At 40.9% G+C, this 15,649-nt stretch overlaps 1 protein-coding gene across 1 annotated transcript in view; it reads left to right on the top strand.

The window, feature by feature from the left end:
* The window catches only part of SORCS3 (sortilin related VPS10 domain containing receptor 3), a 750,118-nt gene that overhangs the window by 673,340 nt on the left and 61,129 nt on the right, over positions 1 to 15,649 (top strand). Inside the window, exons 16-19 of the mRNA XM_053311335.1 lie at positions 1,253 to 1,386; positions 4,144 to 4,257; positions 8,441 to 8,612; positions 13,849 to 14,035. Of these exons, the coding sequence (XP_053167310.1) occupies positions 1,253 to 1,386; positions 4,144 to 4,257; positions 8,441 to 8,612; positions 13,849 to 14,035 (607 nt within the window). The remainder of the gene's footprint in view (positions 1 to 1,252; positions 1,387 to 4,143; positions 4,258 to 8,440; positions 8,613 to 13,848; positions 14,036 to 15,649) is intronic.

Below are 15,649 nucleotides of genomic sequence, written 5' to 3'. Positions count from 1 at the left end.
ATTTTTATTAACCACAATGTGGCTGTTATGACTTTATTAATGATATCTTAAGAACAGAATTGTAATTATGGCAGAGGAATTGAAACTTATTGGAGTAAAGGTTTGCTGTTGAAATTAGGAAAGTGGAGCACAGAATCTGTTTCAAAAGCCAATATCTTTGGCTTTTGAAACAGCCACAAAATCTGTTCTCAGATATTAATTGGGATTGTTTTTCTCTAGGCCTATAGACAGGTTATAAGAGAGAATGCATCTGACAATATTAGAAATGCTGGCAGAAGTCTCCCAAGCTAGGGTCAGAAAAGAATTTCAGGGGCTTGTTAAATCCTTCCTCCATGGAGGGTTGAACTGTTAAAGCCCCCAACTGGCAAGTTGAGAAGAATTGTGTTGGTTTCTTCCCACGTTCCTTTCCCACTTTATGTAATGTAATGTAATGTAATGTAATGTAATGTAATGTAATGGAGCTCCATGACTCCATTACATTAAATAAAGGTCAATAGAAGGGCTGCACCCTGGAAATGGTGTGTGTGGGAAGCGAGCCCCATAGGGGAGCGTATGAACCTGAAGTTCTCCTTTTCTGTATGCAGCCCTCTTTCAAGCCCTCATTCAAGCCACAGATTAGTTTGGAAGGAGAATAATTACCAATATTTGCAGGAATAACTCAGTTCATTTCCAATTCTGTCTGATGTGATCCTAGGTAAGCTTGCTCATATTTAGATAATGTACCAGGCTCCCTTGCCATCATCTCCATTGTTTATACTTAATGCTGTTTTATCTTTCCTCTATAATTTTTTACAATTACCTTTTAGTTAGCAAACTGCAAACATGAGGGTAAGGCTGCAACCTTAGGCATACTTAAAGGACAAGTACTTCTGAATTCAGTGGCACTATCTTCTGTGCAAACATGCTTAGGACTAAACTGTTAGAATCCTCAGGTTTTCAATTAAAAATATTTTCAGAGACTGGAGATTCTAGAAATCAAGAGCAAAATATAATCTGGCTCTTCTTAGTCCTTACATTTCTATGGTCTTGTAGCTGGGCTATCTAGAAGGAATGACATACAAGGATTATATACCTCTCTGACAATTTGAGTATCCCAGAGTAAACACCACTCTGGGATACTCAAATTGTCAGAGAGGTATATAATCCTTGTATGTCATTCCTTCTAGATAGCCCAACTACAAGACCATAGAAATGTAAGGAGTCTAACAGTATTCCCTTCTCCATACAAACTCATCATTGTTCTGTTTTAAAGGGAGAGCCGTGTGTCATGGGAGAGATGAAGACCTATAAGAAACGCAAGGCAGGGGTCTGGTGCACACTGAGTAGAGACTATTCAAGAACAGTTGTCTCAGAGCCTTGCAAATGTGCCGAAAGAGACTTTGAATGGTAAGCAGCACGCACAACGTTTTCTTAGAACTCTTCTTGTTGTTTATTTATTTGTTGTGAGCTCACTGTGCAGGTGTATGTGGCATTCGAAAGATTATGCAGAGTAAGAAGACAATATTCTTTGTTGATCATTCTAGCAAAAATGGTCAACTCAGTAGGAGCAAATATGAATAGATTTCTCCCGTTCCATGCTATGATTATTCTGTAGGTTCTCTGTGCCTTTAAGTCCCACTCTCCCTACTTTCTGGTTTAATGTGAAGCATGTCTAAAATTAATTTTGGAATTGTCATCAGGGGATCAGATTTCTGTTTTGTGCTATGACTTAATAATGTAAGCAATGCATGTGTGCACATTTATTGATTGTATCACAGTACAAAAATGAATATTGATATTATTGTAGGGTCACATCATCAAAATTCCTTTTGATATCAGGCAATTTAGAGCTTGTGACTAGAGTGCATCAGCAGCTGTAAAACAAAACAAAAAACCCAGAAAGAAGTGAAGTAGAAACTGTGCCAAACTGCACATGTGCAATGGTCTGAATGGAGTCCAGAATCAGACATGGAAGAATAGTCCTAATACATTCGTCCTGCTCTAGAAACAAGATCAGGAAATTCAGAGGTCCAACATCTTCAGAGGCCCCACCATCTGATAAGAATAATTAAGCAAGAGCTTTCTTCAAAGTTGCCCTACCAGTGAGACTCATCCATATATTAGGTGTTGCCCTCTTCACATGGCTGGTGACCTATTTCTTCCCATTCAAAGCAGCGCAAGCTGCAATGATTAATTTAATTTTTAATTCTTGGAAAGTTTTGTAGCTCTCCCTTTTCCTCCACAAAAGGAATTTATACAGAAGAGATCTCTGGTTAAATCCGAAACTAACTTCCCCACCTATCTCCCATTTTCTTCATCCACTTCTGCTGTATTGGGGAAAATGGGGTGAGCAGGGTGTGGAGTAACATCTAAACAGCTCTTGAAAGGGTGAAAGCAGAAGTAATCAGAGGCTAGCAGAAAATAATCCCCCCCTTTAGAAAAAATGAACAATGCAGTGTTATTGGATTGTTAAGTTTGATACTTCCTTCCTTTAGTTTTTCTATTTACCCTTATCACGAAGGCTTTTCCAAGCAAGACACAGCAGCAGCTGGACTTGATGATTTTTCTAACATGCAAACCCTGGGGCTTTGAAGCTGGAAGGTGGGCCACATGTGTATTTTTAATATACATTTACCAGAAGTTAATGAATGAGTCTGCAGCCTTCAGGGCACACAGCAATGTTGTCTTTAATTTTATTAAATATTAATGCAGCTCTTTCTTTCTTTTGGGCAACATGTGGCCCCTCCTGAACATTTTTAATTACCAAGTCACTACAAGGCATTTGTTAAATATTCAGGGCTAGCTTGCTGAGAATGATTAAATTTGAATGTCAAGACAAAAAATATTAGGGGAGTTCTGATCCTCTTTAGACAGTTCAGAAATGCTTGCCTGCTAGAAAATAGGCAGGGTTTAGGCAGAGTCATGGTCTACACTCTACAGCCTTATGCTTTGAGCTCTACCTCTCAACCCCAGTACTGTCTATATCCATACAATCCTACATCATGAATTGCCAGACTGAGATTTCAGTTTGAATACTTGATCATCATCTCAAGCTTCTCTACTTTCCTTCCAAGCCTTCCTCTCTCCATACTCTCACCTTATCTGTTGACAGTGTCACCATCTACTCTGCTGAACCTGCAAAGCCTTGGCTTTATCTTTAGCTCTTCTACTTTATTCCTGATATTGTCTGTCACCAAATATATGTCACTTCCCCCCTGACAACATTGCAAGTATATGGTCCTTCCTCTCTGCCTCCCTAGCACAAGCTCTTATCCACACACTATGTGGATAAGTCCTTATCCTGACTACTGCAACTTTCTCCTCTCTGGTCTTTTGCTGCTTCATCTCAGTGCCCTCACCTCCACCCAGTATTCTGTTGCCAGCATCTTTCACCACCAATCTCATTGCACTGACCACGTGTCACCCCTCCTTAAATCTCTTCAATGGCTTCCTGTCTCCTTTCTCATCCAGCACAAGGTCCTAGTCCTTACCTACAAAATCCTCCAAGGCCCCTACCTGTCTTTCAGCTCTCATATCCCATTACACGCTTGCCTGCGTCCTTTGCTCCTCCAGCTATGCTACTACCGCCAGCTCCTGTTCCCTCAAACAGCTCTATCCTTTCTTTCTTCCCTGCTGGCCCTTATCCTTGGAACTGCCCCTCACAGAACACCTGCTTCCTCTTTTATTTCCTTCATACCCCTTCTCAAACCTCTGCATTGTCATGAAGCCTGACTAACCCCAGGCACATGGGCTAGTCATTCACCTGGGTGAATGACCAGCCTGTGTGCCTGATGTTAATATTGCCGCAAGAGAGGTAAATAAGGGAGAGGAGAGTGGTAATGAGCCACACCTGTGGCTTATTTTCCTGCCCTGCCTGTACAGGCTGCTACAGCTCTTTAGTCCCCACATCCTAATGAAACTAAAATTAAGTATGTGTAGCTGAAATAATCACATATTCTTCCATTTCCCTCCCCTTCCTCTGTTGTCTTCCTGGTGTCAGTGTCTATACTGTAAGCCCCTCAGGGCAGAATTCTGTCCTCTCATTCTTGTCCTGAAGGGGTAATGAGTAAGTACCACCAAAATGAATGGAACTTCACAATGAGAAAGAAAGAAAAAGTAGGTGCACGCCCTATTGTCTAACAGACTCATATTTTCTTTTTTTAGTGATTATGGCTATGAAAGACACAGTAATAATCAATGCATCTCAGCATTCTGGTTCAACCCATCATCCCAACTGAAAGACTGCAGCCTTGGACAGAGCTACCTAAACAGCACTGGGTAAGTGAGTCCACCCATTAACTTGTCGCCTCTCCTTTGCCTTGCCTGGCGGTTTGGCAAGATTAGTTACAAGAGTGACAAGCTATTCTCACAAGTGAGCAAAACCAGGCTAAGGGAGCCAAGCCCATTTTTGCTTGCTTGTGAGAACCAGCAGGCTTGAGGGCAAGCCTGGTGGCTAGATGGCGGCAAGCCTGCCTACGTAGCCACCCCTTTAAATGAGGTTAATGGAGCAAGCACTCCATTAACCTCATTAAATGGATTGCATGCCCACCACGGCTGCTTGCAACCATGGCGGACACACTCGGTGGGGAGGGGGTATACCAGAAATGCACCATGCACTCGCACGGTGCATTACTGGGGCTCCATGGGGTGGGGCACTACATGGCTGCGCTTCCCTGTACCCGACCCCTGGAGCTGCCAGGTGAGCTGCAGCTGGGCGCAGGAGTGCTGGAGACAAGCCGCCGCTCATCTGGGCCTGAAGAACCTGGAGGATTATCTGTGGGGAGGTAAGCGCTTTCCGACGTCCTCTTCCAAAATGAGGGTAGCCCTTCCCACTTGATCGTGGGAAAAGCTTCTACATTTGCAATGTAGACTTTGTAGAAAACTCATTTCTCAGAACACCATTAATAGAAATGATATGCAAGGACTGTATTTCTATGAAGTGATGAATGTTCTCTAAGCAGCACTGGTGGAGTCCTTTTTTCCTACCAAAATTAAAACAGAAATAAAAAAACCTGTTAGTACAAGGTTTGGAAGGATAGATTCTTGCTGCTTTCCGTGATCCCTCTTCAGGCAACAGATGTTTGTGAAATGAATACATGTACTGTGGATGTCCTGGATGGTGCCACATGACCCACTCTGAACTTCACATGTTGATTTTGAGGTTTGAATAGAGCATATGTGTGTACAGTCTGTATGGGTGGCTTCATACTAGTGCTGCAAATAAGGTAGCCAGAAATTGCTGGTTCACCTAGTGCACACAAGAGCCCTACTGCTTGTGTCAAATTGGCTGTGCCAGCATTTGGCATGTCCAAACCCGCCAATGCTGGTATATTCCACTCTACCTGCAGTCCAGAAGTCAACATCTGCAACCAAGGTTTGAAGATAGGTACAGATGTTGACTTCCAGATGACAAGTAAGGCAGAATATGCTGACATTGGTCGGTCCAGAGAACACACCCAGTGTCAGCATAGCCATCTAAATACCAGAGATTGGGCTCTCACACATGCCTCAGGAACCTATCGTTTGTGGCAATGTTACTTGCTGCATAATCTCCATATAGAAACGTGTGATAATTTTGCCTCATCTGACATCCTGTTAGTTCTATTTTTCTTCTCCAGTGCTATCTACATCATTCCTCCTTGAAATCCATCCATTTTCTGCTTGCCAAATATCCTGAATAAATGTCTTATTCATTGCTTTGGCTCTCAGGAGGGTTCATTACTGCTAAGATATGTTTGCAATTTAATATTTATTTTATTGCACAGATAGTAACTGTTTTGAAATTTGATTTTACTACATGCCACACTGCAAGCTAATAGAAGATAATGCATTATCCAGGAGATCATTTCTAATTAAAGATGTTTTTGGTTGATAAAATGTTCTTGTCAGATTATGTTCTATGAATATTTGCATCTGGGTTCTGAAAATAGGAAGGCAAACTCCCTGTACAGAACACTCACAATAAAAGACTATTAAGCCTTAATTCGAAATACATTCACTTGTGAAATAAGATTTAGGGAATAAACTGTGGTTCAGTGTTTTTTCTTATTCTGAGCGTACACTTCTTTCTCATGGTAGATTTCTTGTTCCATAAAAACAAGATATTCCATAATAAATGGAAGGAGGCTCCCTCCCAAGTAAAAGATGTTATACTTTTTAGTCTTGTCTGCTACCTTCTCCTCCTTCCCAGCTGAAGTTAAGTCTGGTATCCACACCAGCAAAGTGGTGTTGGAGGAGAAGATGAGCAGAAAGGCACACCTGTGGGAGGGCCACTACATGATCTCCTGTCCAATATAGTAGAGAGGATCATATGGACTTGGAGACAGGGCCAGAATAAGGATTTGACATAATTGGGAAGCTATTGAGACCCACACTCTGGCCAGAGTGACATTCTAATTCCCAGAATGACATGAGACTTACTGCTAAACTTTGCTGTTATTGTCTGTCGCATGGCCCCTCCAAGTGTGCAGTTGGTGATAGAAGGAGCAGCAGCCTCCAGTTGCCTTGCTTTCATCTTTTCGGTCGTGGTGGTGATTGGGCCAAATGGGAGAGGGCAATTGAATGGACAGTAGTGACAGTGGCAAGGAAGAAGTGGGCCAGCTCAGGGAGGAGTGCCCATGGAAGGCATCTTGCTTAAGGAACCCATCCTTGCTTAAGGAACCCATCCACCCAAGGAGACATTATTATAGATGGTGTGGGTCTTGTCAGCCATCTAGTCCAATCTCCTGCTCCATGCTGGAAATCCAGAGCTAGAGCATCCTCAAGGGATGGCTCCCTAGCACCTGCTTGAACACCTCCAGCAAGGGGACTTTGCCCCCCGCATTGGTTCACTCTCATTGCTTCCATTGTGAAATTGCTCTTAGCATTAAGTTTATCCTAATGTTCAACCAAAACCTCCTTCCAGTAACTAAAATTCATTAGATCTGGTTAAGTTCTCTGGAGCTGCAAAGAACAGGTATTTGCCTTCTTCTTTGTGGCAGCACTCCAGGTATTTGAAGAGGCTTATCATATTTCTCCCCACATCTTCTCTCCTCCATCCTCCTCCTCCTCCTAGCTCCTGTATGAGCATTTCCTTCAATCTTACACCATAAGGCTTGTTTTCCAAACTCTGACCATTTTGGTGGCTCTCCTCTGAATCCATTCCACTCTGCTCACATCTTTCTAAAAGCATAGCTCCCAAAACTGGATACAGTACTCTAGATAATATTAATATCTTCCTGTTGTCCAAATGCTCATATCTTGCTAATTCCAGCATTTGTTGAAACAATTCACTAGTATGAGGACCTTTTTGTTCTTACAGATAACCAAAACCAGATATTTGGCAACTGAAGGAGACCTTCAAACTCCACATTGTTTAATGCCAATTTTAGCTGAGAGAATGCCTGTGAACAATGAATAACCAACCAGTTCAGAACTTCCCTTGTAATATGATTAATTCTTTTCTTCTACAGACCTCAGGCAAAACTGGCTGCCAGATTACATTTCCATTCATTTTTCAGCATTTGAACTTAAAGCAGCTTCTTTTGGCTTCAAGCCAATAACTAACACATTGGTATGGGGATTAGGCGGATGAGAATAGAACACAAAGAGGCAATTGCGGTTGTCTCCAATGTTCAGGTGTTGACTTAAAAATGCCACCTCATGCTTTTAAAAGGCATTTAAAGCTAAAAACATAAGGGTAGCCTTACTGAGTCTAATATATGGCAGTTTTCTATGAGTCAGTTCAAACAATAAGATCTGGCAGAACACATGAACAGGAAGGAGTGCCTGCGAGTGTGCCCATTGGGACATCCTCCGTGGGCATTCCAGTGCCTTTCAGGCATGCCCCTTAATCACATGTTGGGATCTGAATGGCCCCTAAACATGCATTCCAAAGAGTATGTTGCTTGGAGTATGTGTTTAGGGGCTGTTTGGATTAACAACCCTCACACATCTGGGATGGCATTTGGACCTCTGTGGAAGATGTCCCAACGGAGAGGTTCTTGATGCACCCCTTTCTGCTGGGCTGCTGGGCTGTATTGTTTGAAATGACCCTGTATCAGACTATATTTGGCTATATGGGAAACAATCATTCTAAGGTACTTTATGGAAGTGTGTAACAGATCTGTATTTTTTGGTGAGTCACACTGATGTAAACCCAATGTCATACAACAAATGGTCATAATGAGGAAGTAAGGCTCCCTTTACATTCAGTAAAAGGGAACCTAATGGTCTCTTCCACTTTAGCTTTAACCCGAATAAAGCTCTTCACTTTTGTAATGAGTTGGTCTTTTGTGGTGTTCCTGGGCTGAAATAGACATAATTTGCACCAAGTGCTACAGACAATAAAGCTTTAGAAGTTTTAAAAAATTATTTCTGCTTAGCAAGCAGTGTGCCTGTGCTGTCAAACTTAGATCTTATCATTGAAACATGAAGTTCTAAATAAACAACTCAATCTGCCATAAACTGTCATGTTCCATAGATATCGAAGGATTGTCTCTAATAACTGCATGGATGGGCTACGGGAAAAGTATGCTGCCAAATCTGAACAGTGCCCAGGCAAAGCTCCCCGTGGTCTGCATATCCTCACATCTACTGGCAAACTGGTTGCAGAACAAGGGTACAACACTACCTTCATAATCCTCATGGAAGAGGTAGGATCACCACCCACTAATTCAATAACAATACAGTCTTCCTCCCTGAAACTCCTACTTTTTTCATATGTTATTATCTCTAAACAGTTATGGTGGTGGCGGCGGCCAGAAATCTGAGCTAGAATTATAAGACTTCCCATATTCATTAACAATATTTGCATTTTCTGTTCTTTTCAATTACTCCTGGATTTTTAACTGACTCCCTATGAAATCTTTCAGTTGGAATTGACATAAACATATAATTCTGCCTTATGCTGAGTAAGACAGTTGGCCCACCCAGCCCAATACTGGTTGACATTCTGACTAAATATTTCAATGGAAGTCTTGAAGTCATGACTGCCTATTAATTTCAGTGGGACTTCTGATGAGTAATTTAATCAGGATTGCTCATTTTTATGTTTTTCTTCCTCTTTATCAATGCACACATGCACTTGATAAAACACTGAAAAAAGGGCATTCTTTATGTTATATATAGGATTGCATCAAGCATCTTTTTGTGCAGTGTTTTACTAATGTGCAGAAGTGCTAATGAAGATTTGTAAAACACCACACAGACATCTTAATACAGCTATATGTCCAATTACATCAATACAGCTATATGTCAAATTGCATCAATACAGCGATATGTCAAATTGCATCAGCTATATGACCAATTGCATCCAGTTCTATAAATACATACATGTGGTGATATAGAGGGGGGAAAGACACCAATGAGCTGAAAGATGAAGTGAAGTGTGCCTGCACAGTGTCCTGCACACCTTTGTGAGAAAAAGGAGCAATGGAGGATTTCTAACACATTGCATCCTGTTCAAAAGTAAGAACAGGTAATTCAGAAATCCAAAAGCTTTGGAGAAATCCAGATGACAAAAATTTCAGCAGAATTCCATACCATGCTTAGAAAGAACTTGGCAAGAGACCTCTTCCTTCTCACTCTTGTAGGGATGTGCACGAACTGAGCTTTGTGCACTGGTTTAGCACTGCTGGGAGGAAAGCAGCAAGCAAAATCGTCAAAAAGAGATTTTACCTGCTCTCCACTGCCCCATGCAGTTTCCTGCTGTGGTGATGCTCATCCCAAGAACCTACACGCAGCACCAGCCTGCACATGGTGTCCGTGCATGCACTGGTGCCACTTGCATGGTCAGCAACACCATGCTGACCACAAAAATCATGCCCGTGCATGCGCAAATGCCATGTGTGTGCTGGTGCCATGTACAGGATCATGGGACCCTCCCCTACCCTCCCCACAGCACCAAACTAATCCGGACCTTGTCTAAACTAATTCAGCACTGAAACACTGCATGAACCTCAGTTTGTGCACATCCCTACATTCTTGTATCAAACAGTTACTCTTTTACTTAGCAAATTCTCTTATCTATTCTGGTTTGCTATGATGTAAAGCTTTGTATAGATGCTTGTTTATGGGAAAAGGGGAGGCATAATCTAAAAATCACGAAGATGCTAGCAATTTTACTAAAGTTCCTGACCAGAACATTGTCACATAAAAAACGATACTCAAAAGGCAAGTTGATAGCAAGCAAGGATAATTGAAGTGGCAGGTTCTTGACTAGAAAGCTGAGGGATTGAGAGGTTTGGTAGTGGGGGAAATCCCTGCAGGATTAAGTTTTTGAAATTGGGGGCAGAAATGTTGGCTTCGATTGTCAGCACTGTGGCATGCTTTAGCATGAACAACCGCCATAACTATATTAATATCCTTTCCGGCCTTCTGTCTATCCCTTCATTATATACCTGCTGGTATTTATGATCATTTTTCTGTGTACTGTAGTTGTCATATTGTACTAGATACAATACTGTTTTTTTAAAAATAGGCTTTTAAAAATGTTTTACAATCACAAACCCAGTGGTTGTCAAAGGTTAAGATACAACAAAGTTTCAGTAGCTATGATGGATTCATATTGATTTAAAACCAGCAGTGAATTCATTCCTACCAACTATGTGATCAGCTTTCAGTTTCACTGGTAATCAGTGAAAGAAAGGGCATGTATCAGATATGGGAAATTCATTCATATCAAGCTCACTTTGAATGCAGATGTGTAAGCTGCCAGTCAGTTTAGGCAATGACCAAGACGGATCTATGCTCTAACTTGGTATAAGGCAGCTTCCAATGTAACCCATGTAAGCAGGCATACTAAACTAAATTTGTGATTCTACATTTAGGTGAACCACAGTATCCACGGGGGTTCTGTTCTCCGCTATAACCACAGAATACGGAACTGCGGATACTGAGGCATTGAATCAATGGGACTCAGCGGGTTAGATTCCAGGGGGCTCTGGAAACTGCAGAAAATGTGGGAAAGGGCCTTAAAAACTGGGGGGGGGAGTCACCCACCATGCTCTGCAGGTCTCCAAGTGTCCAGCAATACCCCCCAAATGTCCCAAATCTGGCTTTTTTCATGAAAAATCAGTTTTCAATCAAGAAACAAGCCACAAAATGGCTACTGTGCTCAAAATGGTGGCCAGAAATGACCTCAGAGGTCATTTCTGGCCACCCTGAACATGAGGATAAAAGAGACTAACCCTTTTATCCCATTTTCCCCCTGTGTATGCCAAAGTCTGGTGTTAATTAGCTAACTATGGATACGCAAAACTGCAGAGGTTGGATCTTCAAATTGTGTGGTTGTCCTGTACAGTTCTTTATTGGGAAAGAAGGAGAAATTATGTATATCCCAAATGGACATCTATGGTTCCTTTGAAGTGCTATGCATACAAATGTATCTACAGATTTATCCAGGGATGAGCAAAGAGGCACATTTTAAGGGGTAATTCTCTTATATTTAGCAGGGGAAGAGCAACTGGCCCTATCCAGCCCTAGTACAGCATCCCTTTGGTGGCTGCTGCTGGTGTCTACCATATGTTTATTTTTAGAATGTGAGCCCTTTGAGGACAGTGATCCATCTTATTAATTCATTATTGTTTTCTCTATGTAAACCGCTTTGGGAATTTTCGTTGAAAAGTGGCATATAAATATTCATTGGTTTCTTGTTTGTTCTGTTGCAGATAACTGCATCTGAGAATTTCGTTGTCAGAATGATGCAGTGCTACCTTTGTTTTATAAAGCAACAGAAGCATTTACTTATTCAAAGTTGCACCACATCCAGCTGATGAAAGCATGGGGGGAGGCTCCATAAGTCAATGGAATAGTGTAGCCAATCAGTCAAATTTTCTAGGAAAGTCTTATATTCTGCACACCCCACCACTTTGTCCATGAATGAAAATGCAAAGAATTATGCTCGTTCTACTAGACTGAACTGCATGTTTGGTGAAATGTGTGCTTAAGAGGTGTGCTTCAACCCAGAGGGCACCTCTTAAATGAAAAGCAGCTTCAGGGAGCCTGATCCTGATCAGGACCATGGTCTGTGAGAAGGGTGTGGTTGATTCTTTTTCCTCATGGCATTGTCCTGTCAAAAATTGCCCCCTCCCAAATGGTCTATTTGCCTCCAAAGTAGCTATTTGCAAAATAAATAAATGGGGGGAGCTATTGCAGGGGGGCAGGGGCGGAGGGTGGCAAATGGCGGTGGCAAATGAGCATGCAGGAGAAAAGTTAACCTCCCTTCCATGTGTGCTGTCGGCCTGATCAGGGCGATGGGGCTCCCATGGCTGCTTTTTGTCAAAGGGGCACTTCTGAGTTTAAGCATGCCTCTTAAGCATGTGTTGAAGTGATCATGTAGTTTAGTCCTAAGAGTCTATCAAAGCCTGGCTCAATAAAGCTGGAGTGATGCTGGGAATGAATATATTAGCTTATCTTTCAAGTGTCTGAATGAGGAGGGTTACTGCAAACTTTATATATAATTTCACTTGGAACCTCTCCTTAGTATGTTAGAATAAGTGATTTCCTAATCAGTTAGCTGAATTACTTCGTTGTTTTCAGTGCTATGGGTATAAATCAAATAAAACTACGAAATCATTTTAAAACTCTAACCTATTAAAAGAACTAGCCCATAGATAGAATGCCTTTGATTTGAAGGGGGAAGCCATATATAGCTGGCTTTCCCCTTTTTAGATATGTATGAGAACATCCATGCACTGGTAACACTGGCTGCCATCCACGTGGGTTTCCAAGGTGCCTTATAAGTAAGTTACTTTCTCACCCAATACCCATCAGTTGTCACCTGCACTCAGTGTACAGCCTTGTGAGCTTTGCCATTATCACATTTCCATTTGATAGTTTACAGGACTGGTGCTATAAAAAGTGCCTCTTGAATATATCCGGAGAGCAGTGATTGTTATCCGTTTGAAATGCCTCCACTTCATTTCCACTTTAATTTATATTCATAAACTTGGGGATAGCTGACATTGCATGTGTGGTGGATGAAACACCTTTCAGTATTTTATATACTGGGATCATAGTTAAAGAAAAAAGGATTAGCTGATGGCTGCAATGCGGATCAAGTTTGTAAACGGGTAGAAATTGCATCTACAGTATAGCTGTCTAGAAATGAAAACTCTGCTCCTTTACTCTTAGGGATATTGTGCCTAGAACATTAACATCCACATAATGGAGTGGGAAGTCCTTAGGAACTAACATGACATATCTCTTTTCAAGCTCAGTTCTGAGGAATGGGGCCACTAATGGATCAAGTCCTAGATCCTGTGCTCTGGATTTCTGGTGTTCTGAAACTCTTTCCCAAGAGTGGTTCATTCAGAAAACTGTTCATTTTTCAGAGGGCCTTTGACTGTTCATTTTGCTTTCTGTTTTGCTGGTTCTGCTACTGTTTATTGAGATTGATTTATTCTGCCTTCAAATTTGATTTGTGTCTTTTATTGGATGCTGTTCTTATTGTTTTATTTTGTAAGCCCCTGTGAAATTTTATAAATAGCAGTTCAAACATAGTTTCAATAAATAATTAAGAATAAATGTAACATCTCAGTTATGTTCTTTGGATATCCCTGGCGAGGTACAGGTTATCCCGAAAGCACTTTTAGAATTCTACAAGGCAGGCTACCAGAACCAGTTGCTAGGCACTGACCCATCAGCTGCCATAAAATTAAAATATGAAGCAGCAAACCTTGATGTTCAGCAAGTTACAGCAAGATCCTGTTTCCCTCTATTTCTAGTAAGAACTGCAGCAAATATCAGATTGAAGCTCATTGCATTGCAGGAAGAGTTGCAGAGCATCAGCCGCATTGATGCTAATAAGTTATACCAAGTTCAGGGTAGTGTGTAACATAAATCACCCTTATCAGCCACTTTCCTAAATCTCAGTGTTTCCTCCTACAGGGTGATCTCCAGAGGACAAATATCCAGCTAGATTTTGGAGATGGTACCGCTGTGTCCTATGCTAATTTCAGCCCCATTGAGGATGGCATCAGGCACATTTATAAGAGCACTGGGATCTTCCAAGTGACAGCCTATGCAGAAAACAACCTGGGTTCTGATCTGGCAGCACTTTTCCTGCACGTGGTCTGTAAGTAGATACCTACAGTAAGCTTTGAAATGCCCCTCAGTTGACTGCTTGCCTAGTTTACAGTTTTGGAAGACTGAATCCTTAACTCCTAGTATTTTCCTTATTTGAATTATTCTTTCTTAGTGTACACAACACTTTGCCATTGTCTTCTCATCCAGCCGTAGAAAACTGTAATGTATCTCCTTAATGTTTCCATTTTACACATGGTGAACAAAGATTGAAAGATAATGATCCACATATGCTTACCTGGCAAGTCCTATTCACTCAGCTACATTTTAAATTTTCTCCTCTGCCTACATCTTTTGTAAAAAATCAATCACAAATCATGTTTAACGGAGCATGTGGCCACTAACAGCTTTTGGCTTTGCATTGCACACCTAGTAAACAAAACAAGTTGCTAGCCAATTCTTAAGGAATTATTCCTTATTTGTACTGAAATTGCTCTTCAGCAGTGACTAAAGAGAATGGGAACTTTTGCGGCTTTATTGACCCTCTTTGCTCGTATTCAGTTTTTGTTCAAATCCTAATAAATATATCCAGTCTTGAGAATGGTGTGAAGCCAGAATTATACATGGAGCTTTAAAGCACTCTATGAACCAATGTTATGTATCAAAAGTATTTCTTATACATGTTTGGAAACATCCAAGTTGTCTTTTAAACTCTATTAATTTAAAGAAAAATGGTTTCTTGAAAGGTTCTACATTTTCAGTGTTTCCAACTTGTCTGAAAATTTAAGGTTTTGGAAAAGCTCATCTATTGTCGGAAAGAGCTGTGCAGCTTCAAAACCAATGTTTACTATTTAGTACACTCATAAATACAAATTTCTTAAAAGAAAATATTCCCATTATTTCGGTTAGAGAAAACATGTTCATTTTGCAAATTAAAAAGTGTTTGTGTGTCTTTACCAGAAATGTTTATCCCGGACAACCTCAAGGTTGTGGTTTCAAAGTTATGTGATTTGATTATAAATCACACATTTAATCCACTGCCTAGCTTTAAAGTGTCTCGGAAAAATGACTTTCAACAGGAAATCAAAGATGGAAGAACATATGGAAATGGAAGCCAGTTATTTCCTCTTTGGCCCATATTAAGGAGAATGTTCTCGAAGTTTTCCATAGATGGTATCTGACCCCAGTTAAAATAGCATACACCCAAAAAGACTGCTCTCTGCTTTGTTGCAGAATTAAGGGGATCTATTTTCATCTTTGGTAGACCTGTCCTAGGGTTTCATCCTTTTGGATGGATGTATTCACGGAGATGAGCGGGATTACAAACCAGAAAATAGGATTAGGCCCCCAGCTGGCATTAGTAAATGTATTTTCTGAGGTCTATACAGATGTGACATCAAAAAAATTAATTGTGTACATGGTAACTGCTGCCAGGTTAGCTATAGCCAAACATTGGAAAAACCAAACCATGACAATGGATATCTGGTAATAGAGCCTCAGAAAAACTGACCCATATTCATTGGTCCCATTCAAACCAGACTACAGATAATGCTTTTTATGTAATTTGATCAGATTCTATTCTTTATATAATCGGGAAAATTATGGTAGTTTTCCTACCCCAGACAATATTAGAGTTTGGATAGATTGATGAATCAAGGTCTGTTGT

Source organism: Hemicordylus capensis, chromosome 3, assembly GCF_027244095.1.
Source record: "Hemicordylus capensis ecotype Gifberg chromosome 3, rHemCap1.1.pri, whole genome shotgun sequence".
In the NCBI taxonomy this organism is placed as follows: domain Eukaryota; kingdom Metazoa; phylum Chordata; class Lepidosauria; order Squamata; family Cordylidae; genus Hemicordylus; species Hemicordylus capensis.
This window is presented reverse-complemented; position numbering and strand designations above follow the sequence as displayed.